Raw genomic sequence first — 25,093 nt, 5'->3', positions numbered from 1 at the left:
CACACCGTACCTCAAAAGCGATTTCTAATCAAACTGCATACCTATGGACTATTGTCTCAGTGGTGCGACTGGAATCGTGATTTCCTGGCAGAAGGGTCACACAGTTCGTAAAAACTGATGGAAAGACATCGAGTAAAATGTAATATCTGGCGTTCCTCAGGGAAGTGTTATATGCCTCCGTTGTTCCTGATGCACAAGAACGATTTAGGAGACAATGTGAGTAGCACTCTTAGATCATTTGCGGATGATGCTGTCATTTACTGTCTCATAAAGCCACCAGATGATAAGAAGAAATTGCAAAATGATCTAGACAAGATAAATGTGTGGGATGAAGAGTGGCAATCGACTTTAAACAATGGAAAGTGTGAAGTCATGCACTTGAGTGGCAAAAGGAATCCGCTAAATTTCAGTTACACGATAAATCACACAGATATGAAGGCTGTAAATTCAACCAAACACTACGAATAACTTAAATTAGTACCATTACATAGATAATGTTGTCGGTAAAGCAAACCAAAGACTACAATTTATGGCAGAACACTGAGAATATGCAACAGATCTACTGCAGAGACTGCCTAGCCTACGCTTCTACGTCCTCTCCTGGAGTGTCACTGTGCGGCGTAGGACCTGTATCAGATAGGATCGACGGACGACATCGAAAAAGTTCAAAGAAGGGCAGCTCGTTTCGTACTATCGCGAAATAGGGGAGCGAGCGCCACATATATGATACGTGAAGTGGGGTGGCTATCATTAAAACAAAGGCGCTTTTCGTTGCCTCAGGATCCTCTCATAAAATTTCAATCTATACTTTTCTCCTTAGAGCGTGAAAATGTTTTGTAGGTGCCCACCTACATAGGGAGAAATGATTATCATAATAAAATAAGAGAAATCAGAGTAGCGCAGAAAGATTTAAGTGTTAGTTTCTCCCGCGCTGTTCAGAGTGGAACGGTAGAGAGGCAACTTGAAGGTGGGTCGATGAACTCTCTGGGAGGCACTTAATTGTGAATTGCAGAGTAATCGTGTAGATGTAAATTCCACAAGAAGCATTTGATCAATAAACTTTTCCGACAATGTGGAAGGGTGCTCTTGGTTTGCCCTTAGCTTTCTGAAACGTGTGGTTGATATGTGACAGCCGCGGGGGGTAGCCGTGCGGTCTAGGGCGTCTTGTCACGGTTCGCGCGGCTTCCCCCGTCGGGGGTTCGAGTCCTTCCTCGGGCATGGGTGTGTGTGTTGTCCTTATCGTAAATTAGTTTAGGTTAGATTAAGTAGTGCGTAAACTTAGGGACCGATTTCCTCAGCAGTTTGGTCCCATAGTCCTTACCACAAATTTCCAAATTTGATATATGAGCTGTGTACGTGTTATGCAGGGGTGGCTACCTAACTTAAGAAGCCTGACCGTTCGCGCTGTTCTGGATTTTTATGGAATGAAAGGTATGGAGTGAGATATACAAGACTTCATACAATTCACCAACCGATGGGCAAGTCGCCTAATGCAAGGAACAAAATTCGGAAGATGAAGATCTTACTCACTAGAATTCTGATCGACTGCCTACGGTTGCCAATGCGTGTAATTGTGGTCGATTAAATACTCATTTAAATTCTCTTCAATCAAATTTTACACCAAAATGTTCAAATGTGTGTGAAGTCTTATGGGACTTAACTGCTAAGGTCATCAGTCCCTAAGTTTACACACTACTTAACCTAAATTATCCTAAGGACAAACATACACACCCATGCCCGAGGGAGGACTCGAACCTCCGCCGGCACCAGCCGCACAGTGCATGACTGCAGCGCCTCAGACCGCTCGGAAATTTTACATCAATAATTCTGCTTGACACTGGCATGTATCGCAGAAAGACAGTGTACTGGGCTGTTATAATTAAAGTGCAGCTACTCATGGAGGGCCAGTTGGGATGTAATTACTGTATTGCAGCGAAACTTGGTAGATATACTATCGCGTTAATGCGGAACCGACTTATACTGGAAAATTAGTTCCAATTTTGGCCACCAGGTGAAAAACTGTCCTGTAAGCGTATCATCGACGTCTTGGTGCTCATGTTGAATGAAGTGTTTAAGGGGTGCTTAATAATAAAAATCAACATTATGCCTTTCTTACCTGTTTGGCAATTCCTGCCCACATTCTGTTCCTTACCCATTACACAAGGAGATACTGCTGTACGTCTTCCTGACATTCACAGCGCCAGTTTGCTGGTTCCAACGTAAATCGGTTCCGCATTATCTACAAAGTTTCGCTGCCTCTATAAATAGCTGTACTTTAATTAAACCACTCAGTAGCAGCATTTCGCGGCACTTCCTTGGAATCGGCCTGGTGATTAATTCTTACGTACGCGTAAACGGTTTAGCACATGGATTCTTACGGGACAGTTCGTAAGGATCCTTATCGCTTACGGCGTTCCTCCGCTTTCAAGTCTATTCACTGCGTAAGTGCGGCGCGTCTCGGCGCACGTGCCGCAGTCGCGGTGTACCTTGCAGTCCGGCCTGCGATGACCTAACAGCTGGCCTGCTCACAGCTATGCGTGGGGGCTTGACTCAGCGTCGGCGCGTGTCACGTGACGCCCGGGAGTCTGTTAAAGGCTCGCTAACGAAACGCGCGCCTGCGACGCTTCGAATAGACCAATGAGGTGTAGTCGCCGGTTGTTTGTGTCAGTTGCACTCCGTCTGCGGCCAGTGCGCTGCGAGAGAGGCTGCTACGAAGGAGGGCAAAGAGGAAGATGCCCGCGTGGGTGGTGGCTGCAGTGTCGGCGGTCAGGGTACGTATCGACTCCTGCTGAGAAGCGCGTTCGCTGTCGTCTGCGGCACGCACGCTGCGCCATGACCCGATACTGTTACAACTATCAACATAATGTGCAGAAGCGGCATACAAAGTATTAGACGCCGGATAACTTCATGTCTCGTCTGAATTCACCGGTCATTAGTCATATCTCCTCTATCAAGACATCATCTACCGTATCTTCCTTCGTCGTCGGCGTTGTCGTTGTTGCCGTGAGGCACCGTTATACCAAGTGGAAAGACTCGTCGATCTTAGAGCATGAGATATGGTAACCTTAAGTCATTGACAACACACAACGGACCCGGTAGCACCTGATTCCAGAATAGCTGCAGTAGTTGTTGTTGTGGTCTTCAGTCCTGAGACTGGTTTGATGCAGCTCTCCACGCTACTCTATCCTGTGCAAGCTTCTTCATCTCCCAGTATGTACTGGAGCCTACATCCTTCTGAATCTGCGTAGTGTATTCATCTCTTGGTCTCCCTCTACGATTTTTACCCTCCACGCTGCCCTCCAATACTAAATTGGTGATCCCTTGATGCCTCAGAATATGTCCTACCAATCGATCCCTTCTTCTAGTCAAGTTGTGCCACAAATGTCTCTTCTCCCCAATTCTGTTCAATACCTCCTCATTAGTTATGTGATCTACCCATCTAATCTTCAGCATTCTTCTGTAGCACCACATTTCGAAAGCTTCTATTCTCTTCCTGTCCAAGCTATTTATCGTTCATGTTTCACTTCCATACATGGCTACGCTCCATACAAATACTTTCATAAACGACTTCCTGACACTTAAATCTATACTCGATGTTAACAAATTTCTCTTCTTCAGAAACGCTTTCCTTCCCATTGACAGTCTACACTTTATATCCCCTCTACTTCGACCACCATCTGTTATTTTGCTCCCCAAATAGCAAAACTCCATTACTACTTTAAGTGTCTCATTTCCTAAACTAATACCCTCAGCATCACCCGACTTAATTCGACTACATTCCATTATCATCGTTTTGCTTTTGTTGATGTTCATCTTATATCCTCCTTTCAAGACACTATCCATTCCGTTCAACTGCTCTTCCAAGTCCTTTGCTGTCTCTGACAGAATTACAATGTCATCGGCGAACCTCAAAGTTTTTATTTCTCCTCCATGGATTTTAATACCTACTCCGAATTTTTCTTTTGTTTCCTTTGCTGCTTGCTCAATATACAGATTGAATAACATCGGGGAGAGGCTACAACCCTGTCTCACTCCCTTCCAAACCACTGCTTCCCTTTCATGCCCCTCATCTCTTATAACTACCATTTGGTTTCTATACAAATTGTAAATAGCCTTTCGCTCCCTGTATTTTACCCCTGCCACCTTCAGAATTTGAAAGAGTATTCCAGTCAACATTGTCAAAAGCTTTCTCTAAGTCTACAAATGCTAGAAACGTAGGTTTGCCTTTCCTTAATCTACCTTCTAAGATAAGTCGTAGGGTCAGCCTCACGTGTTCCAACGTTTCTGCGGAATCCAAACTGAACTTCCCCGAGGTCGGCTTCTAAGATCTACGAACTACCCCCTCTTGACCAGGTCCCCAAAACTTAACTCGTAACGAGATCCCTTCGAAGCAAATTGTCATAAAGATCGTCTATGAAGGCTTCGTACAACGATAAGAAACGTTACAGTTTATTGAATAATAACAGATGCGACCAGACTGTCTTGTTTCTTCTGTTTTATTTAACGTAACTTTGTTCACAGTTTTATTTCGCATGCTCCACTCATTCACACTCTGATGTGGAGTATGTGCGAGTGCCTGAACCCTAACTCTCAAGTTCTATCGAAACCCTTTGAAGAACAGTTTTGGTTGCTCGACACCAACAGTCAATGATAATGATACAGTATTTTGTAATTGACTCTTCTAGTTTAGCCACCGCCTTCCACGAATATTAGTTAGGCGTAAGAGAATTACACACTTTTCTCTCCGGTTCGTTATTATTAAGGGTTCGCGTAAAACTTAACGTTTTTCTCCTTTTCATAAATTGGAGCCAGCTCTCCGCGATATAATTAAAAAAAATGTCTCAACTCCGCGTCCCTCGTGGGATGCGTATAGATTTATCCCGGAATTGACCGCACTGTAGGTGTACTCAATTTAATGACCACACTTCGCCATCCGCAATTTCGTGGAACTAAATGTCCTTTCGTTACTCTGATCGTAAACCGTAGTTATTTAAAACTCGCCCCTATATTTTTTCTCAAAGCACAATTAACACTTCTTCACTTGCTTATTTCTAAGAGTAGACGAAAAAATAACGCCGTATCATCGCCTTCGTCGATATACAGCAAAACACCTCAATATGCCCAATTTTACCTCTTTTTATAGGATCGGCTACCTTACTCACTAATTTACTACATATTATTTCCAATAACACTAAACAGGTATCGCCGTTATATTTTAATTCTATTCAAAAACATGTTATTGTTATTATTACGACTGACCAAATCGTAACAAATCGCGCGGCGTGCGTTTTTAACGATAACTTTACCCTCGCCCAGCCTTTATTCATGCAATATCATATATAAATATACAGACAGGACCGAAAGGACGATCTCTCTACCGTAACCAATAGAGGCAAATACTCTATTCAAGTTCCGTTACATCTATCTTGAGTCGTATTGTTACAATCAGACCATCCAATATCTCAAATGGCTTGGTTCAAATGGCTCTGAGCACTATGTGACTTAACTTCGGAGGTCATCAGTCGCCTAGAACTTAGAACTACTTAAACCTAACTAACCTAATGACATCACACACATCCATGCCCGAAGCAGGATTCGAACCTACGACCGTAGCGGTCGCTCGGTTCCAGACTGTAGCGCCTAGAACCGCACGGCCGCTCCGGCCGGCCAAATATCTCAGCTCAGTGATCAAGGCACTAGTTTCTTATCCTATACGTTGCATGGGGGCTTAATTAAATATGATTGAAAATACTTTTAGTTTTTAGTAGCTGTATGTCCGATTACGCTGTGTCTCGTAATCGGTTGGCCCTGACTAGTATTATTACGCAATCTGACTGCATAGAATAACAACAAACAATGAAAGAAAATTTTCGTAAACACAGTTAATTAATTAAGTCCCCAGCAACTATAAAACCTACTAAACCAAAGCACAAGTATAACTGTTCTGTATGTGGAAGTATGACTCAACGCACATCTGGCACGGTTCTTCTTCAACAAGACAAGAATTTTTAAATACCAATTTTACTGACGTGATAAAAGAAAATTAGAAATACTATAATTGCGCAAGAAAGCAGAGTTAAACTCTAATACAAGAACACACGCCAGATGCTTTGTTGACTGAACCTGTAATGACGCATTATTTAGGACACTGAAATAAAAAGAAACGGAGTTTATTACCTCATTTATATTGATGAAAATCACTCTAATCCTTACATTATATCTCACACCGACTCTCTACTATCACATCTCAACCAGAACTCTCCAATATCACATCTCAGCAAGCACTGCCTAATAGCACATCTCAATAAACACTCTCTGCTACCACATCTCAGCACAGACTACCCCGAGTCCTCGACAGGCACTGACTACTAGGAGCTCTCGACAAGCACTGACTTCTACGAGCTCTCGACAAGCACTATGGAGGCGGCAGAATAATACTCTTTGGCGCAATCTCTGGCGCAGTGGCTCAGTGTAGCCACCTTTCATATGCCCCTCCTCCACAGGCCAGAATTTGATGGTATTTTTGCCAGCATTGGTGGTGAAAATACCACCAAATTCGTCCAGAAAAATACAGACAAAAATAAAAGATAATATTAATACCTAAATATCACATAATTAGTTAAAATTTTGGCTTTGCACTGACCTTTCAATAACCTAATATATGAAATACAGTAAGCAATACAACTTCTTTTCATACATGTGACTTTACATAAGAGTTCACACAATACACAAAAAGCAGTTTATGCAAATGTTCACATAAAATGCTTTCAATGATTAGTTTATACAAAAAAAGACACCAACAGGTGACATCTTTTCAGTAGAAGCAGTCCATCAGTGGCACCCAGTAAAGTTTAGCAGGTACACCCAGCAACAAGTCACATTAGTTCAGTAGAAGCAATCCATCAGTGGCACCCAGCAATGTTGAGTAGGTGCAGACAGCAACAAGTGACTTCATTTCAGTAGGAACAGTTCTAACAGTGGCATCCAGCAATGTTGAGTAGGTGCAGACACCGGCAAGTCATATCATTTCCATAGAAGTAGCTTCATCTGTGCACCCAGTAATGTTGAGCAGGTGCAGACACCAACAAGTGACTTCATTTCCATAGAAGTAGCTTCATCTGTGCACCCAGTAATGTTGAGCAGGTGCAGACACCAACAAGTGACTTCATTTCAGTAGAAGCAGTTCCATTAGTGGCACCCAGCAATGTTGAGTAGGTGCAGACAGCAACAAGTGACATTATTTCAGTAGAAGCAGTTCATCAGTGGCACCCAGCAATGTTGAGTAGGTCCAGACAGCAAGAAGTAACATCATTTCAGTAGAAACAGTTCTAACAGTGGCACCCAGCAATGTTGAGTAGGTGCAGACAGCAAGAAGTAACATCATTTCAGTAGAAACAGTTCTAACAGTGGCACCCAGCAATATAAGTAGGTGCAGACAGCAACAAGTGACTTCATTTCAGTAGAAGCAGTTCCATTAGTGGCACCCAGCAATGCTGAGTAGGTGCAGACACCGACAAGTGACATCATTTCCATAGAAGTAGCTCCATCTGTGCACCCAGTAATGTTGAGCAGGTGCAGACACCATCAAGTGACTTCATTTCAGTAGAAGCAGTTCCATTAGTGGCACCCAGCAATGCTGAGTAGGTGCAGACACCAACAAGTGACATTATTTCAATAAAAGCAGTCCATCAGTTGCACCTAGCAATGATGAGCAGGTCCAGAGAGCAGTCCATAATATTCACTATCACTGATCACACTGTTCATCAGCAGAAATTAAACATGTCCTAGTGGCACCATTATGTTGAAGAGGTGCAGGTAACAGTTCATAATATTCACTATCACTGATCACACAGTTCATCAGCAGAAATTAAACATGTCCTAGTGGCACCATTATGTTGAAGAGGTGCAGGTAACAGTTCATAATATTCACCATCACTAATCAGACAGTTCAGGCATGAACAATAGTTTGAATACACATACAAATGCTTTTACACACTAGACATATAAATTCTAATAAACACACAAATGATATCAGATAATTGTCATATTAACTATTACAAATACTCAAATATCAGTAAACCTATAAAATTTATGGGTGTCAGTGCAAGCCACAACAAACAAATAAAATAATACTTAGGAGATAGGTGGGTAGGATTAGGAAAGGAAAACACACAAAACACACTCACTCATCTCTCATCCACATTAAGTACTACTGTGTAATTGAATAGTGTTAACTGTGTAAATGCAATTCTGTCAAAATTTGATGTTCATCTTGTGTATCAAGTAGTAGTGGCAGCAATGTATAACAGTCAATGATAGTTAAGTCAACGTCATAGTCATCATGTCAAGACCAATGTTTGCCAAACCAGATCAAATGTACTGTTGCTGAACAACTGTCAATGAGCCAAGATATGCAATTACTTCCTCTCTACAAAAAAAAAAAAAAATATTTACTGCTTATTGATTTAACAAAGTGTGTGTGTAGGCAATCTTCTTTCCACTTTAGTGTTCTAGTCTGCTATCTTCATCCTCCTTGTTCCATATAAACCAACAAAAAAAATATGCTCCTCACTTACTTTACTTCTTATACACCAAAACTCCAATAATCATCAGCATCACATAGTCTCAATACTTCAATAATACCTCTTACGTCGATACATATAAACCTTATCATCAATCTCATTTACCTTACCTCTTGTCCACAAAAACTCCAATAATCATCAACTTCATATAATCTCAATAATACCTCAATAATACCTCTTCAATACGTCGATACATATAAACCTTATTGCCAATATCATTTCACTTCCATAACAACTCTTTCCTCTAGTCAGTCTCCTCGAACAAGTACAGATAAAATCCTAGTGCAAACTTCAGTTCATCATCCCATACAATCCGAAGACACATTGCCAACACACAACCTCTGTGTAATCCATCTGACCCAAATCTTCTACTCATTATGAATTATAAACAAAAGAAATGCATACATGACCTCTAACAGACTTAGTTCGAATAACTCTCAGTAATTAAGTACGATTACGGAGTGTAAATGATCATAATATTTCACAGTGTGTACACCACTTCAAGAATTATGGCAGAAGCAAACATGTGGAGTATTTCTTGTGTCTAGTGTCACTTCCTATTTCAATTGCTCACGAAAAATGCAGTGTAATGACAGTCAATGGTCTAAACCTAGTTTCGGTATGTCATGTCGTTAGCTTCCTTCCTATTAGCATAAATTTATACAGCTTCCATAAAACCTCCAGCTCATGTGACTTCTATGAAGTTTCTTGTACTAATGTCGTTTATGTCGAATTATAGCAGTTCATTTTCTTTTCTTAAAAATATAAGGCACTGAGCGTAAGCAAAACACGCAATAGCGAGTAAATATACCAGTAGAGAACAGAATGTCAACAAGTGGATGCAGCACAATTCTTACAACGAGGCTCTGCCAAGCGAACAATCTATAATTAACACCATACTGTAACCTAAACTCTATGTTCGTACACTGTACATCAGCATTGCTATATACCAAATTAAAGAGTAGTTGTGACAACAAACAGAAATGTATAAATATGCAATCCATACGCATAGCAGCAAACATATGTTATCTAACATAATTAACAGGTCATTAGCATCATATCAGCATAAGCAAATAAATGTTCATATGTCATCTTAATAAGTAAACATGAAGGCGCAAGCAGATAAATCGCAAAGTATAACTTACATACATAATCACAGTCAGCACAATTAATCAGGTTACAATTATAATTTAAATAAATAAGCACAGCAGGCACATAATTAAAAAAATATGACATCAGTGAAAAAGCATAGCAGCCAAGCGATGCATAATATATACAAATAACAATCCTGTTCATTAATAAAACATTGACAAAAATCAGAAAATGTACGCAAGCACGTCGCTTCACACGTAAATTCATAGAACATGAAATTTAGCACAAAGTATGAATCACGTAATCGCGAGCAGCAAATTACGTCTAAAGTACGTACCTAAGTGGAAATATGTTACCTGAAAAAATAAACTCAATTAATAGTTACCTTTTTAGTTTATTAGTTTCTTCTTGGAAATTACATTCTTTCTGAAATTTTCTCGATAGCAAGTCCTCTTAACGTCGGAGACACACACAATTTACCTGAAGTTCTTAAATATTTTATAGAACCGTATCCTGAAAAATACTGAATGTTAATAACATAATTCAACAAGTCACTATAGCTTTATACTGAATTTAATCGGAGAAATTAAACTGTGTATTTGTTTACGGCTGTCAGTGCATTCGCACTGAGCGCTCGATCAGCTGTAGGCGCGTGACGTAGGAAGCAATTGTTTGCGGTCAACGACTGCCTTGTGCGGCGCGCAGACTTGACTGTTGCTTTGAGCATGTGCCGCCGCCAAAACACAGCGCGGTATCCTTGTATTCTCTGCATGTTTACATGTAGCTGTTGGTTTCTCTAAAGTATGTCATTCCACAAAAATTTTAACGTTTGATATATGATGTATTCCCTTAGAGCGTCGTGATTTAAGAGTTTCTACTTCAACAGTGTTATCATGTATAATTTTGCGAATTCTATATGGACCGTTATAAAGCAGAAAAAATTTGCGACACAAGCCTTTTCCTTTGTGCGACAAACGATGAGACCTAATTAACACCTTTTGGCCAACTGACAAGATTTTTGAACGACCAGGACGCTTAGCTGATTTCTCTCTTCTAGCAGCCGCAGATGCAATATTTTGCAGAGCCATGTTCACAACTTCAGAATGCCGTAGTTTCCGTGTAGGCGGAAAAAGAACGATTTCAGAAATGCGATTTGTCGGTGCTTTGTTTTTTAATATCAGTATAGGCGGTAAAGAAGTTGAGTCATTAGGGAGTTCATTCAGAATGTTTTAAAAATATGAAGATACTGATCCCAAGTTCTGTGATTCTGATGACAATAAAGACGACACAATTTATTGATTTCCTTCATCCATCTCTCTGAAGCGTTAGATTGAGGGTGAAAAAGTGAAATGAAAAGTGGTTTAATTTTACGACGCTGTAGAGTACGAAGCCAAATTTTAGAACGAAACTGTGATCCATTATCTGATATAACCTTATCAACATGACCAACTTCTTTAAGAAAATGTTTGATGAAAGCGTTAGATACTGAACGAGCTGTTGCTTTGCGTAAAGGTGAAAAACACACATATTTTGACGTCAACTCCACTGCTACGAAAATGTACGCAAAACCATTAGTAGAACGAACCACTGGACCGAACAAATCGACTGCAGCCATCTCCTTTAATTTCGCTGGAATGATAGGAAACAACGGTGCTCTGTGAGAAACTGTTGGCGGCTTAGCCTTTTGACATAATTTGCATTTGGCCAGAACAGATCGAATACGTTTTTCCATATTACTGAAGTAGCAATTATCTCGTAATTTATGAAAGCATTTTCTGGGACCAAAGTGTGCATAACTGAAATGCGTATACCAAATCAGCTTATTAACCCACTCATCAGGAATACAAACTAACCAAACAGAGTTGTCGACCGATTTTCGTTTAAAAAGAACTTTCCAGATTGATCGCAGAAACGAGGTGTGGCCAAATCGTCCAATCTAACAAAGCGTCGAAGAAAATTACAGACACCAAGGAAACTACGAACATCACGTTTTGTAGTAGGAACAGCATAATTACGAATAGCGTCTAATTTCTCTGGATCAGGAAGAATACCTTCTGTAGAAATAATGAGACCGAGAAATTTCACCTGAGAACGACCAAATTCAGATTTTTCTAAGTTCACAGTAATGCCAACGCTTGCAAAGATACTTAATAATGAATTCAAAATTTTGTTGTGTTCACTCCAAGAATGTTTAGCAATAAGAATGTTGTCATCATATGAAATAATGTTGTCACGAAGATAAACAGGTAAAATTTCGTTTAAACTAGGAATGAATGCTGCTGAAGGTACAGTAAGTCCAAACGGTAATTTTCGAAGTCACTTTTGGGTACAATTAGTCATATCGGGTTATTGTTTACTTACTCTCTAGATAGATTGATAGTCGAAGAGTTGGTTTGACAGATGCAAAGAATAGTAAAAGAGTAGGCAGCGGTACAGAAAACTAAAAGGGAAATAGCACCACTACAGCTCGGAGCCCTATGCTCGCTACGGCACATATTCACTTAGAGTAGTGAATCCCCTGAGGACTTTAATAGCCGCACATAATTTCTAGTTTGTGACTTTGTAGCACATCTGGCGGAAGTGCGTACGTAAATTGATCTAACCATGAACATGGATGTATCTCATTCTTAGAATTGCGGAAGATCTTAAATTTCCGAACAGTCAAAAAGTGTTTATAGTCAAAGTTTTCGCCTCGTGGCGACAAAGACCTGCCGCGCCTGTCCCTGTCCCAATGACGATTATTGTTAAATTCACGCGCCTGGCGCTCTCTTGTTGCATCCCGTAAATGAAACAAATTACTTTCTTCACACCCTTCTGCTAAACTAACACTTGTCAATTCATCTGAGATCTCCTCAACTCTTTCCGATGAGTCACTTAATTGTTCTTTCTGTTTATTTAGGTCTTCTGTAAATGTCGCGACTCGGGTTTCGGTGTTGTCACAATTAGTAGTTAACTGTTCACACTGTTGCGTTAAGTTATTTATTCTGTCATTTGGTACGGATTCCTCGGTTCTTTCAATTATTTCTTCCTTATCGTTTGCACGTTGTAAATTTAACTCTGAAAATTTCTGTACTATCACGCGATCTTTTTCTTCCTGTTCCCTGCCCTGTTCCTCTTGTCTAATTTCTGTTGAAATTAAGCTATTATTGTGAGCCTTCAAAATCGGTTGTACTTCTTCTCTAATTTCTTTATTTGATTCGTCTTTCGTGTATTTGAAACATGTCCCTGTTCGTGAGCCTAACTGTGTTTCCATTGTTCCCATATCAGTTTCTAATTCAGATCGTAACTGTGATCCCACTGCTTTCATCTCGGTTTTAACTGTTCCTATTGCTGTTTTAAATTCAGATCTTAGCCGAGTTTCCATTGTTCCTATTTTTGAGCTTAACCGTGTTGTCATTGCTTCCAACTTGGTTTCTAACCGTGATCCCAAATTTAATATTGCACTCATCAACTGCTCCGTTTCTTCTGTTGTTAACCACGTAATCTGTGAATTTTCTGATTGAGAAAAATTTTGAACTGTTTCCGGACTATTTTCCCTACTTATTACATTGTTTTCCACTTCATTATTCATCATACTGTTGTCCTGTGTTGGCGAGTTCGCCATGTCAACAATTTCGTCATTCTCACTATTCATCATTTTTGCCTTTTTCATCGATCGCGTAATCATTTACAAAACATAAAAAGATTCGTCACTGTACGAAAATTACACACAATGACTCTTTATCTCCAACAATACCATTTACATGAAAAGTTTCCCTCAAACACGATTAACAAACAATTGACATAATTGCACTAGATTGTCAAACGCGTATACAAGACAACAAATCAAATTCTGAGAAAAAATACCATTAGAAGAATGACAATTACCAAATCTACACATGCAAAATAGACTACAATTACTAAACTCAAATTACTACAACAATACTACGGTCTACTATTTTTACAATCAGAAGATTCCAAGGGACGATCCGAAGCAGCGGTCGCCACGTGCATGGGGGCTTAATTAAATATGATTGAAAATACTTTTAGTTTTTAGTAGCTGTATGTCCGATTACGCTGTGTCTCGGAATCGGTTGGCCCTGACTAGTATTATTACGCAATCTGACTGCATTGAATAACAACAAACAATGAAAGAAAATTTTCGTAAACACAGTTAATTAATTAAGTCCCCAGCAACTATAAAACCTACTAAACCAAAGCACAAGTATAACTGTTCTGTATGTGGAAGTATGACTCAACGCACATCTGGCACGGTTCTTCTTCAACAAGACAAGAATTTTTAAATACCAATTTCACTGACGTGATAAAAGAAAATTAGAAATGCTATAATTGCGCAAGAAAGCAGAATTAAACTCTAATACAAGAACACACGCCAGATGCTTTGTTGACTGAACCTGTAATGACGCATTATTTAGGACACTGAAATAAAAAGAAACGGAGTTTATTACCTCATTTATATTGATGAAAATCACTCTAATCCTTACATTATATCTCACGCCGACTCTCTACTATCACATCTCAACAAACACTCTCTGCTACCACATCTCAGCACAGACTACACCGAGTCCTCGACAGGCACTGACTACTACGAGCTCTCGACAAGCACTGTGGAGGCGGCAGAATAATACTCTTTGGCGCAATCTCTGGCGCAGTGGCTCAGTGTAGCCACCTTTCAACGTGTCCAGCTGAGGCACTGTAATCCAAACCCACACATATTACAAAAAAGATGTATGGATGTACTGTATTCCACGGCTCTTCCTAAACTATTGGACCAATTTCAACCAAACGTTCTACAAATATCACTTACTGTCTGGAAAGAATCGCTGTGGGGTAAGAACACCTACCTATCAGAGGGGTGGGGGCTGAAAAAGCAGGCGGCCGCTGTGACAGACCGGTTCTAGGCGCTTCAGTCCGGAACCGCGCTGCTGCTACGGTCGCAGGTTCGAATGCTGTCACGGGTATGTATGTGTCTGATGTCCTTAGGTTAGTTAGGTTTAAGTAGTTCTAAGCCTAGGGGACTGATGACCTCAGATGTTTACATAGGTAAACATTGCAACTGAGGCTGTTGGCTATTAATATTTAAATTAATATTTATACAGACGCTGACAGGGCCCCGAAATGTTGAAGTCCCATAGTGCTTAGAGCCATTTGAACCATTTGATATGAAAAAGCAATGCAGCCCAGGACGCGCGAATATCCATAATTAATTCAGCCAGTATTTGAGAATGAGAGTACTTAGTGACTTGCAACAAACATTACACATAATTTCAAGCTTTTACGAAAATTGTTCTCGCTGACAACCCGTGCAAAATGACGAAAGAAAGGAAGGTTATCCCTTACCAGATTTTCGCTGTTCATGCAGTGAAAGTGTCACATGAATCATGGCGTTCTAATTTATTACTGCATTACTATGAAATATAGTTCTGGAGATACGACGTTATAAACATTGAGCTGCATGAAAATGAACCTTTGCGGCGAAATTCGCTAGAGATACGTGAAATACGTGTACGAATTTGTGTGAATTATATTAAATACATGTGAAATGCATGGTGACATGTGCGTATGCAGACAAAGCCATGGGTAAAAGACTCCTCTTAAACTCCTGAATCGATTCCAACCAAACTTGATACACACATTACTTATTATCTGGAAAGAAATTCGGTAGGGGTAGGAACCACCAGCTCCATATTGGGGTGGGGGTGATACATCTACATCTACATCTACATTTATACTCCGCAAGCCACCCAACGGTGTGTGGCGGAGGGCACTTCACGTGCCACTGTCATTACCTCCCATTCCTGTTCCAGTCGCGTATGGTTCGCGGGAAGAACGAATGCCAGAAAGCCTCCGTGCGCGCTCGAATCTCTCTAATTTTACATTCGTGATCTCCTCGGGAGGTATAAGTAGGGGGAAGCAATATTTTCGATACCTCATCCAGAAATGCACCCTCTCGAAACCTGGACAGCAAGCTACACCGCGATGCAGAGCTTCTCTCTTGCATAGTCTGCCACTTGATTTTGCTAAACATCTTCGTAACGCTATCACGCTTACCAAATAACCCTGTGATGAAACTCGCCGCTCTTCTTTGGATCTTCTCTATCTCCTCTGTCAACCCGACCTGGTACGGATCCCACACTGATGAGCAATCCTCAAGTATAGGTCGAACGAGTGTTTTGTAAGCCACCTCCTTTGTTGATGGACTACATTTTCTAAGGACTCTCCCAATGAATCTCAACCTGGCACCCGCCTTACCAACAATTAATTTTATATGATCATTCCACTTCAAATCGTTCCGTACGCGTACTCCCAGATATTTTACAGAAGTAACTGCTACCAGTGTTTGTTCCACTATCATATCGTCATACAGTAAAGGATCCTTCTTTCTATGTATTCGCAATACATTACATTTGTCTATGTTAAGGGTCAGTTGCCACTCCCTGCACCAAGTGCCTATCCGCTGCAGATCTTCCTGCATTTCGCTGCAATTTTCTAAAGCTGCAACTTCTCTGTATACTACAGCATCATCCGCGAAAAGCCGCATGGAACTTCCGACACTGTATACTAGGTCATTTATATGTATTGTGAAAAGCAATGGTCCCACAACACCCCCCTATCGCACGCCAGAGGTTACTTTAACGTCTGTAGACGTCTCTCCATTGAGAACAGCATGCTGTGTTCTGTTTGATAAAAACTATTCAATCCAGCAACACAGCTGGTCTGATATTCCGTAGGCTCTTACTTTGTTTATCAGGCGACACGATCGCTGTTTCCGGAATCCATGTTGATTCCTACAGAGTAGATTCTGGGTTTCCAGAAATTACATGATACGCGAGCAAAAAACATGTTCTAAATTTCTACAACAGATCGATGTCAGAGATATAGGTCTATAGTTTTGCACATCTGCTCGATGACCCTTCTTGAATACTACCTGTGCTCTTTTCCAATCGTTTGGAACCTTCCGTTCCTCTAGAGACTTGCGGTACACGGCTGTTAGAAGGGGGGCAAGTTCTTTCGCGTACTGCGTGTAGAATCGAATTGGTATCCCGTCAGGTCCAGTGGACTTTCCTCTGTTGAGTGATTTCAGTTGCTTTTCTATTCCTTTGACACTTATTTCGATGTCAGCCAATTTTTCGTTTGTACGAGGATTTAGAGAAGGAACTGCAGTGCGTCCTTCCTCTGTGAAACAGCTGTGGAAAAATTTGTTTAGTATTTCAGCTTTACGCGTGTCATCCTCTGTTTCAATGGCATCTTCATCATAGAGTGTCTGGATATGCTGTTTCGATTCACTTACTGATTTAACGTAAGACCAGAACTTCCTAGGTTTTTCTGTCAAGTCGGTACATAGAATTTTACTTTCGAATTCACTGAACGCTTCACGCATAGCCCTCCTTACGCTAACTTTGACATCGTTTAGCTTCTGTTTGTCCCAAAGGTTTTGGCTGCGTTTAAACTTGCAGTGAAGCTCTCTTTGCTTTCGCAGTAGTTTCCTAAATATGTTGTTGAACCACGGTGGGTTTTTCCCGTCCCTCACAGTTTTACTCGGCACGTGCCTGTCTAAAACGCATTTTACGATTGCCTTGAACTTTTTCCATAAACACTCAACATTGACAGTATTGGAAAAGAAATTTTCGTTTTAATATGTTAGGTAGTCTGAAATCTGCCTCCTATTACTCTTGCTAAACAGATAAACCTTCCTCCCTTTTTTTATATTCCTATTTACTTCCATATTCAGGGATGCTGCAACGGCCTTATGATCACTGATTCCCTGTTTTGCACTAACAGAGTCGAGAAGTTCGGGTCTGTTTGTTATCAGCAGGTCCAAGATGTTATCTCCACGAGTCGGTTCTCTGTTTAATTGCTCAAGGTAATTTTCGGATAGTGCACTCAGTATAATGTCACTCGATGCTCTGTCCCTACCACCCGTCCTAAACATTTGAGTGTCCCAGTCTATATCTGGTAAATTGAAATCTCCACCTAAGACTATAACATGCTGAGAAAATTTATGTGAAATGTATTCCAGATTTTTTCTCAGTTATTCTGCCACTAATGCTGCTGAGTCGGGAGGTCGGTAAAAGGAGGCAATTATTAACACAGCTCGGTTGTTGAGGGTAACCTCCGCCCATAATAATTCACAGGAACTATCCACTTCTACTTCACTACATGATAAACTACTACTAACAGCGACAAACACGCCACCACCGGTTGCCTGCCATCTATCCTTTTTAAACACCGTATTGTGGAGAGAGGAGGCTGAATGAGGAGAGGAGAGGGAGAAGGAGGAGATGGACACAGATAGGGGAGGTAGAGAAGATAGAGGTAGGAAGAGGGAAATGGGCAGAGAGGGAGGAGTGGAGGAGATGGACAGAGAAAGGAAAGAGAAGAAGGATGTGTACAGACAGAGGAGGCAGGAGGAGAGGAACAGCAATAGGGAGTCGGAGGAGATGGACAGAGAGAAGGGGAGGATGTGGACAGAAAGATGAGGGGGGAGTAGAGGGACAAAGAAAGGGAAGAGGAAGAGATGGAATTAGAGGGGGGCGCAGGAGGTTGACAGAGGGGGAAGCAGAAGTTGGACAGTGGAGACACGAGCCATTTGCTTCAGATGGCCAGAGGGGCAGGAGGAGATGAACAGAGAGGGGGTGCAGGAGAATGATAGTGAGGGTTGAAGGGCAAGATGGACAGGTGGTGGAGTATAGCACATTGGAATAAATACATACTTGGGCAACGCCTGTTATTCAGCTAGTAATGTTAATAAAGCAGCTATGAACTTCGCTGTTTTGTTATAAAAACTGTTGTTTAATTAACTGTCCTTTATCTCCTCTTATATGATATGCTGACAGAAATGACGACAAGAAAAGGTTTTTCTTAAATCAGTCTTGTAACTCCCCACAACTAAAGTAGAAAATTGCAACTTTTCCTTTTTTATCGTTGTAGCTTCTAAAGTAGATTGTTCCAAATTCGCTTTGTTGTCTCATATGAAATATATCAGCAACTGATTTGAGAGGCCGGCCGGAATGGTTAGTCAGGTTTAGATAGTTCTAAGTTCTAGGGGACTGATGACCTCAGCAGTTAAGTCCCATAGTGCTCAGAGCCATTTGAACCATTTTGAACTGATTTGAGATACTTTCGTTCTTCTTCTTCTTTCGTTCGAGCATCTGTAGGCCACGTTATTTAAACAGTGGTTTTCTTTGAGATTTGACTTACGCCCAGTAGCGTTTCATTCGTTTTCTGTGAGCTTCCTCTCTTTCTTCAGCCAGATTTCAAATATGGCTTTTCTTGGAAATGCTGGTGTGTGTCCAAGTTTCTTCTTCAATAGATCGTGATTGAGAATGTTTCCGTTTGTGACCGTCACATCTTGAAGACCCCACTGAACCTCCGTGAAACAAGGGCCCTGGAATTTTTGCCCAGAAAATTGGCCAGAACACGTACGATCAGCCTTTTAGGCTCATTCGTGTCATGGCTCTGAGCACTGTGGGACTCAACTGTTGTGGTCATCAGCTCCCTAGAACTTAGAACTACTTAAACCTAACTAACCTAAGGACATCACACACATCCATGCCCGAGGCAGGATTCGAACCTGCGACCGTAGCAGTCGCACGGTTCCGGACTGCGCGCCTAGAACCGCGAGACCACCGCGGCCGGCATTCGTGTCATGTGTCCGCAGAATGGTTCAAATGGCTCTGATCACTATGCGACTTAACTTCTAAGGTCATCAGTCGCCTAGAACTTAGAACTAATTAAACCTAACTAACCTAAGGACATCACACACATCCACGCCCGAGGCAGGATTCGAACTTGCGACCGTAGCGGTCGCTCGGCTCCAGTCTGCAGCACCTAGAACCGCACGGCCACTCCGGCCTGCTCCCCAGAATGAAATCCTTCTTTGTTGCATAGGATCTGCACCTTTTCCGCATGAGAGTATAGTTTATTGTTAAGCTGTGTTCTAAACTCGACATTTCTCTTAAGGGGCCTAAGAATATCCATTAACCAGTTTTTTAAGTTGCTGAGCAACAGTCATACAATAATATTTAAATGAACACACCGCCATTTGACTGTATTCTTGTTTATTTAATTACGAGCCCGGTTTCGGCCTTTTATGCCGTTTTCAAGTGATTCAGTGTACGACGTTAACATATATTTCAGGACATCAAGCTCAAAATTGGCCATAAATTAAGAAAAATATTCGCTCCCCACGAAATGCCAGATGTGTAATCATCACCTTGTAAAAAGATAAGTAAATAATTGCGGGAGCACGTCGTATTTAATAAAAACATGTTTCAGATAATTAAATAAGCAACAATACAGTCAAATGGCGGGGTCTTCATTTAAAAAAATAAAATAATATCCATTAAGATCTTCCTTGGCTTCTAAATTCTCGTCCAGACCTTTCTAATCTGTTATGAGGCAGTTTGCTGAGTACCAGAGCCACAGACTGAATGACGACACAACGGTGTCTGAGGTTCGCGTTAGACTAGGCGCGAGTGAACGAAGTTTCGAGCGCCCAGTTTCATTTGGCCGATAGCAAGCACTGAGCTTTTGTAAACCGGTCGATTACTGGGCCGGCGCAAGACAGATTTATTGACTGGTTCAATGCTGATGTAAGCACGAACTTCGAAATGGTTGCGTGCGTTTGCGCCCTTCTTATAAAATGGAATCAAAACAAACGACGCACAAAATATCGGGTACATCAAGTAATACGTGCAAGACAAGTGAAAGGTCAGTTCAGTAGGCAGTGTGAAGAAGTAAGATCACACACTTCAAACTTTTGGTAGTTCACATTCCTGTAGAAAATTGTTTCTTGGGTACCGGTATTCCTGCTTACTTTACTTACTTTTTCGTGTCCGGAAACTAAAATTTGTTTGCCCAGTATTGGACAGTGTCCAATGCTCCTTCTTTAGCCAGCCATAGATCGTCGAGGGTGCATCTGTGGGGGCAGGCAGGGCACTATAGAAGATATTCCATGTCCTGTCGAGTACCGCAGTCGCATTTGTCGTCATTTTCGTCCAACAAACCCCATTTGATCAGATTAGATTTCACAGGAGCCACCCCAGTTCTGATGCGGTTAAGCATTCTCCAGGTTTTCCAGTCACCAGAAACGCCGCTTGGTGGGTCCTCTCTTAGTGGATAGTAGATGGGAGGCTCATCTAAGGCGCAACTTAGGAAACGGCGTCTGGATTTGAGTCTGCTGGGGCCACACTCTAGGCCAAATATTGAGAGACGGGCATCAAAGGTTTGTTTTAGCTTCTCGGTATGTTCATGGGCTTTCCTACGTGAGTCAGGTTTTGTGAAACCTGCGGCCCTGTGAAGATTTTCTATGGGGGTTGGTTTCATGTAGCCTGTCACTATCCTGCATGTTTCATTGAAGCTAATATCTACCTTTTTTGCGTGGGCGGATTTGCACCATACCGGGCAGGCATATTCGGCAGTTGAGAAGCACAAAGCTTGGGCTGAAGTTCTGGCCACGGTTGGTTTGGCACCTCATCTGCTGTTGGACAGCTTTCTTATTAGGGAATTTCGTGCTTCTACTTTTTTGCGTGTTTTTTCGCAATGATATTTGTATGTCAATGTTCTGTCCAGCACGACGCCAAGGTCGGTGGAAGTATCTGTGTGTTCTAGTAATGTCCCATCCCAGGTAACATTGAGCTTGTACTCTGCCTGCCTCGAGTTCAGACGGAATGCAATCACTTGAGTTTTGGAGGGATTGGGTTTTAGAGAATTCTTTTTTTAGTAGGTTGACATTGTAGAAAGGGCGGTTTATAGTTTCTCCTCGATGGCTTCAAACCTGTTGCCTTGAACTGTTATTGCCGGGTCGTCTGCATATACAAAAGTTTTGGTTTTGTCTGGAGTTGGTTGGTCATTTGTATATATGTTGAATAGGATTGGCGCCAACACGCTCCCTTGGGCGAGCCCATTTTTCTGATTCCGCCATCGACTCTTTTTCCCCTCAAGCATTACAAAGAACTGTCTATTTTGGAGCAGAGATTCGATTATCTTGACTAGATGGTAGTCTTTCAGGGTCTCGTAGGTTTTATGCAGTAGTGTCCGGTGATCTACAGTATCATAGGCGGAACTTAGGTCGACTAGTGCCAGCCCGGTGATTAGTTTAATCTCAAACCTATCCTCGATATGTTCCGTCAATGCCAGAATTTGACTGGAACAGCCTGCGAATGTGACGCAGCATGTGAAGATTGCTGTGTGTGGATGGGTTACTCCTGTAACCGAAATTTCTGATCTGAAGATGGTTCTAGAGGAACCGAAACCGGTCGTGTGAATAAACATTTTTGCAATCAAGACGGATTATAAATAACATTGAAATGTAGGCAGTGTCTTTCGTAGATTTATTCAAAAATGGTCCAAATGACTCTGAGCACTATGGGACTTAACATCTGAGGTCATCAGTCCCCTAGAACTTAGAACTACTTAACCCTAACTAACCTAAAGACATCACACACATCGATGCCCGAGGCATGATTCGAACCTGCTACCGTAGCGGTCGCGAGGTTCCAGACTGAAGCGCATAGAACCGCTCGGCCACACCGGCCGGCCAGTAGATTTGTTACATCTGCTAACTGTTCTACAGGTTCGCCTTCCCTACCACATTTTCTGTGCCATGGTTCCAATTTAAATTGTTCGTAATTGTAATCTGTAGTTATTTAGATGAATCGACAATCTTTAAATTTATGAGATTTATCTCATAGCCGAAGTTTAAAGGATTCTTTTAACACTCATGTACAGGACGTCGCATTTTCTATTATTCACAGTCAGTTGCCACTTTTCGCACCATACATGAATTTTATATTAATCATATGGCAATTGGTTTTGATCTTCTGATGACTTTACTAGATCCTAAAGGAAGGCATCACCTACAAGAAATATAAGAGAAGTGCTGAGACTGTCTCCTAAATTTGTTGTGTAAATTAAAAGCAGCGTAGCGGTTAAACATTTTCTTGGGGAACGGCAGATGACACATCTGCCTCACTTGATGATTTCCCATCAATTATTACGAACTGTGACCTTTCTGACAGGAAATCACAAATCCAGTCGCACAAGTGCAACGATACCCCATAGGCGCGGAATTTGATTAGAAACCCCTTGTGAGGAATGATGTCAAAAGCCTTCTGGAAATCTACAAATGTGGAATCAATTTGAGAGCTTTGTCGATAGCACTCATTAGTTTGTGTGAATAAAGAGCCAGCGGTGTATCACAAGAACTACATTTTCTGAATCCGTGCTAGATGTCCATCAGGACATCATTTTCTTCTAGGTATTTTGTAATGTTCGAATTCAATATACACTCCTGGAAATTGAAATAAGAACACCGTGAATTCATTGTCCCAGGAAGCGGAAACTTTATTGACACATTCCTGGGGTCAGATACATCACATGATCACACTGACAGAACCACAGGCACATAGACACAGGCAACAGAGCATGCACAATGTCGGCAGTAGTACAGTGTATATACACCTTTCGCAGCAATGCAGGCTGCTATTCTCCCATGGAGACGATCGTAGAGATGCTGGATGTAGTCCTGTGGAACGGCTTGCCATGCCATTTCCACCTGGCGCCTCAGTTGGACCAGCGTTCGTGCTGGACGTGCAGACCGCGTGAGACGACGCTTCATCCAGTCCCAAACATGCTCAATGGGGGACAGATCCGGAGATCTTGCTGGCCAGGGTAGTTGACTTACACCTTCTAGAGCACGTTGGGTGGCACGGGATACATGCGGACGTGCATTGTCCTGTTGGGACAGCAAGTTCCCTTGCCGGTCTAGGAATGGTAGAACGATGGGTTCAATGACGGTTTGGATGTACCGTGCACTATTCAGTGTCCCCTCGACGATCACCAGTGGTGTACGGCCAGTGTAGGAGATCGCTCCCCACACCATGATGCCGGGTGTTGGCCCTGTGTGCCTCGGTCGTATGCAGTCCTGATTGTGGCGCTCACCTGCACGGCGCCAAACACGCATACGACCATAATTGGCACCAAGGCAGAAGCGACTCTCATCGCTGAAGACGACACATCTCCATTCGTCCCTCCATTCACGCCTGTCGCGACACCACTGGAGGCGGGCTGCACGATGTTGGGGCGTGAGCGGAAGACGGCCTAATGGTGTGCGGGACCGTAGCCCAGCTTCATGGAGACGGTTGCGAATGGTCCTCGCCGATACCCCAGGAGCAACAGTGTCCCTAATTTGCTGGGAAGTGGCGGTGCGGTCCCCTACGGCACTGCGTAGGATCCTACGGTCTTGGCGTGCATCCGTGCGTCGCTGCTGTCCGGTCCCAGGTCGACGGGCACGTGCACCTTCCGCCGACCACTGGCGACAACATCGATGTACTGTGGAGACCTCACGCCCCACGTGTTGAGCAATTCGGCGGTACGTCCACCCGGTCTCCCGCATGTCCACTATACGCCCTCGCTCAAAGTCCGTCAACTGCACATACGGTTCACGTCCACGCTGTCGCGGCATGCTACCTGTATTAAAGACTGCGATGGAGCTCCGTATGCCACGGCAAACTGGCTGACACTGACGGCGGCGGTGCACAAATGCTGCGCAGCTAGCGCCATTCGACGGCCAACACCGCGGTTCCTGGTGTGTCCGCTGTGCCGTGCGTGTGATCATTGCTTGTACAGCCCTCTCGCAGTGTCCGGAGCAAGTATGGTGGGTCTGACACACCGGTGTCAATGTGTTCTTTTTTCCATTTCCAGGAGTGTATGTTCCAAAATCTGACTGCAAATCTGTGTCAGTGATATAGGTTTGTAATTCAACAGATTACTCCTGTTGTCAATAAGGCCTCAGTTCTGTTGTGAAATGTACCTATCCTATGGGAATATATCTCCCTTTGTAAGCATAAGCTCGGTATTGATTCGTGTTATCGATATTTCTGATGATAACTATGTAGGTTTTTTGTTCAAGACACTTCATCATGTCTGGACTCTGATTTTGCTGTAACTTGAGTGTCCTTTGGGTGTTACCAGAATGAAGCGCTGGTTGTATTCTGCCAGTGTAATGTAGTTACTAAACTTTACACTGTCTTGTGATATACACAGGTACAATGTCGCTTTTGCCTAGGACATTGTTTTTGAAAGTGTACCCTCTATATTGTTTTCCCAATTTGCTCGAATATTTTCTCGTCATCATTGCACTATGATAATGTGAGACCTGTATTATAGTAATTAGGAATGGTTTCGTCTTAGGGTTGAGAAAAATAATTCTGTCACTTTATTGTTAATTCTACCCTCACATTATCCTTCTCATAACAATTTTTTAAACTCTAGTTATGCAAACTGACAAAGACGAATTTTTAATATATCTTGTCAGGCTAAAACTTCTTATCTTCTATACATTTCACTTCCTTAATCGTTACAGCACTTTACAAGAGCTTATCCACATACCTCTTTAGTTTGCCCGTGTACTCACA

The 25,093-nt window shown here is 42.1% G+C and overlaps 1 protein-coding gene across 3 annotated transcripts in view; it reads left to right on the top strand.

Moving 5' to 3' along the window:
* Nucleotides 1–25,093, top strand: part of LOC124547136 (beta-glucuronidase-like) — a 216,956-nt gene that overhangs the window by 91,040 nt on the left and 100,823 nt on the right. Inside the window, exon 1 of one of the 3 annotated variants that reach the window (XM_047125087.1) lies at nucleotides 2,620–2,771. The exons of the other annotated variants lie outside the window; for them this stretch is intronic. Coding sequence (XP_046981043.1) covers nucleotides 2,733–2,771 — 39 coding nt within the window. The 5' untranslated portion in view covers nucleotides 2,620–2,732. Of the gene's footprint in view, nucleotides 1–2,619; nucleotides 2,772–25,093 lie in introns of those variants that run through there. 3 annotated transcript variants of the gene reach the window in all.

Source organism: Schistocerca americana, chromosome 1 (genome assembly GCF_021461395.2).
Source record: "Schistocerca americana isolate TAMUIC-IGC-003095 chromosome 1, iqSchAmer2.1, whole genome shotgun sequence".
In the NCBI taxonomy this organism is placed as follows: domain Eukaryota; kingdom Metazoa; phylum Arthropoda; class Insecta; order Orthoptera; family Acrididae; genus Schistocerca; species Schistocerca americana.
This window is presented reverse-complemented; position numbering and strand designations above follow the sequence as displayed.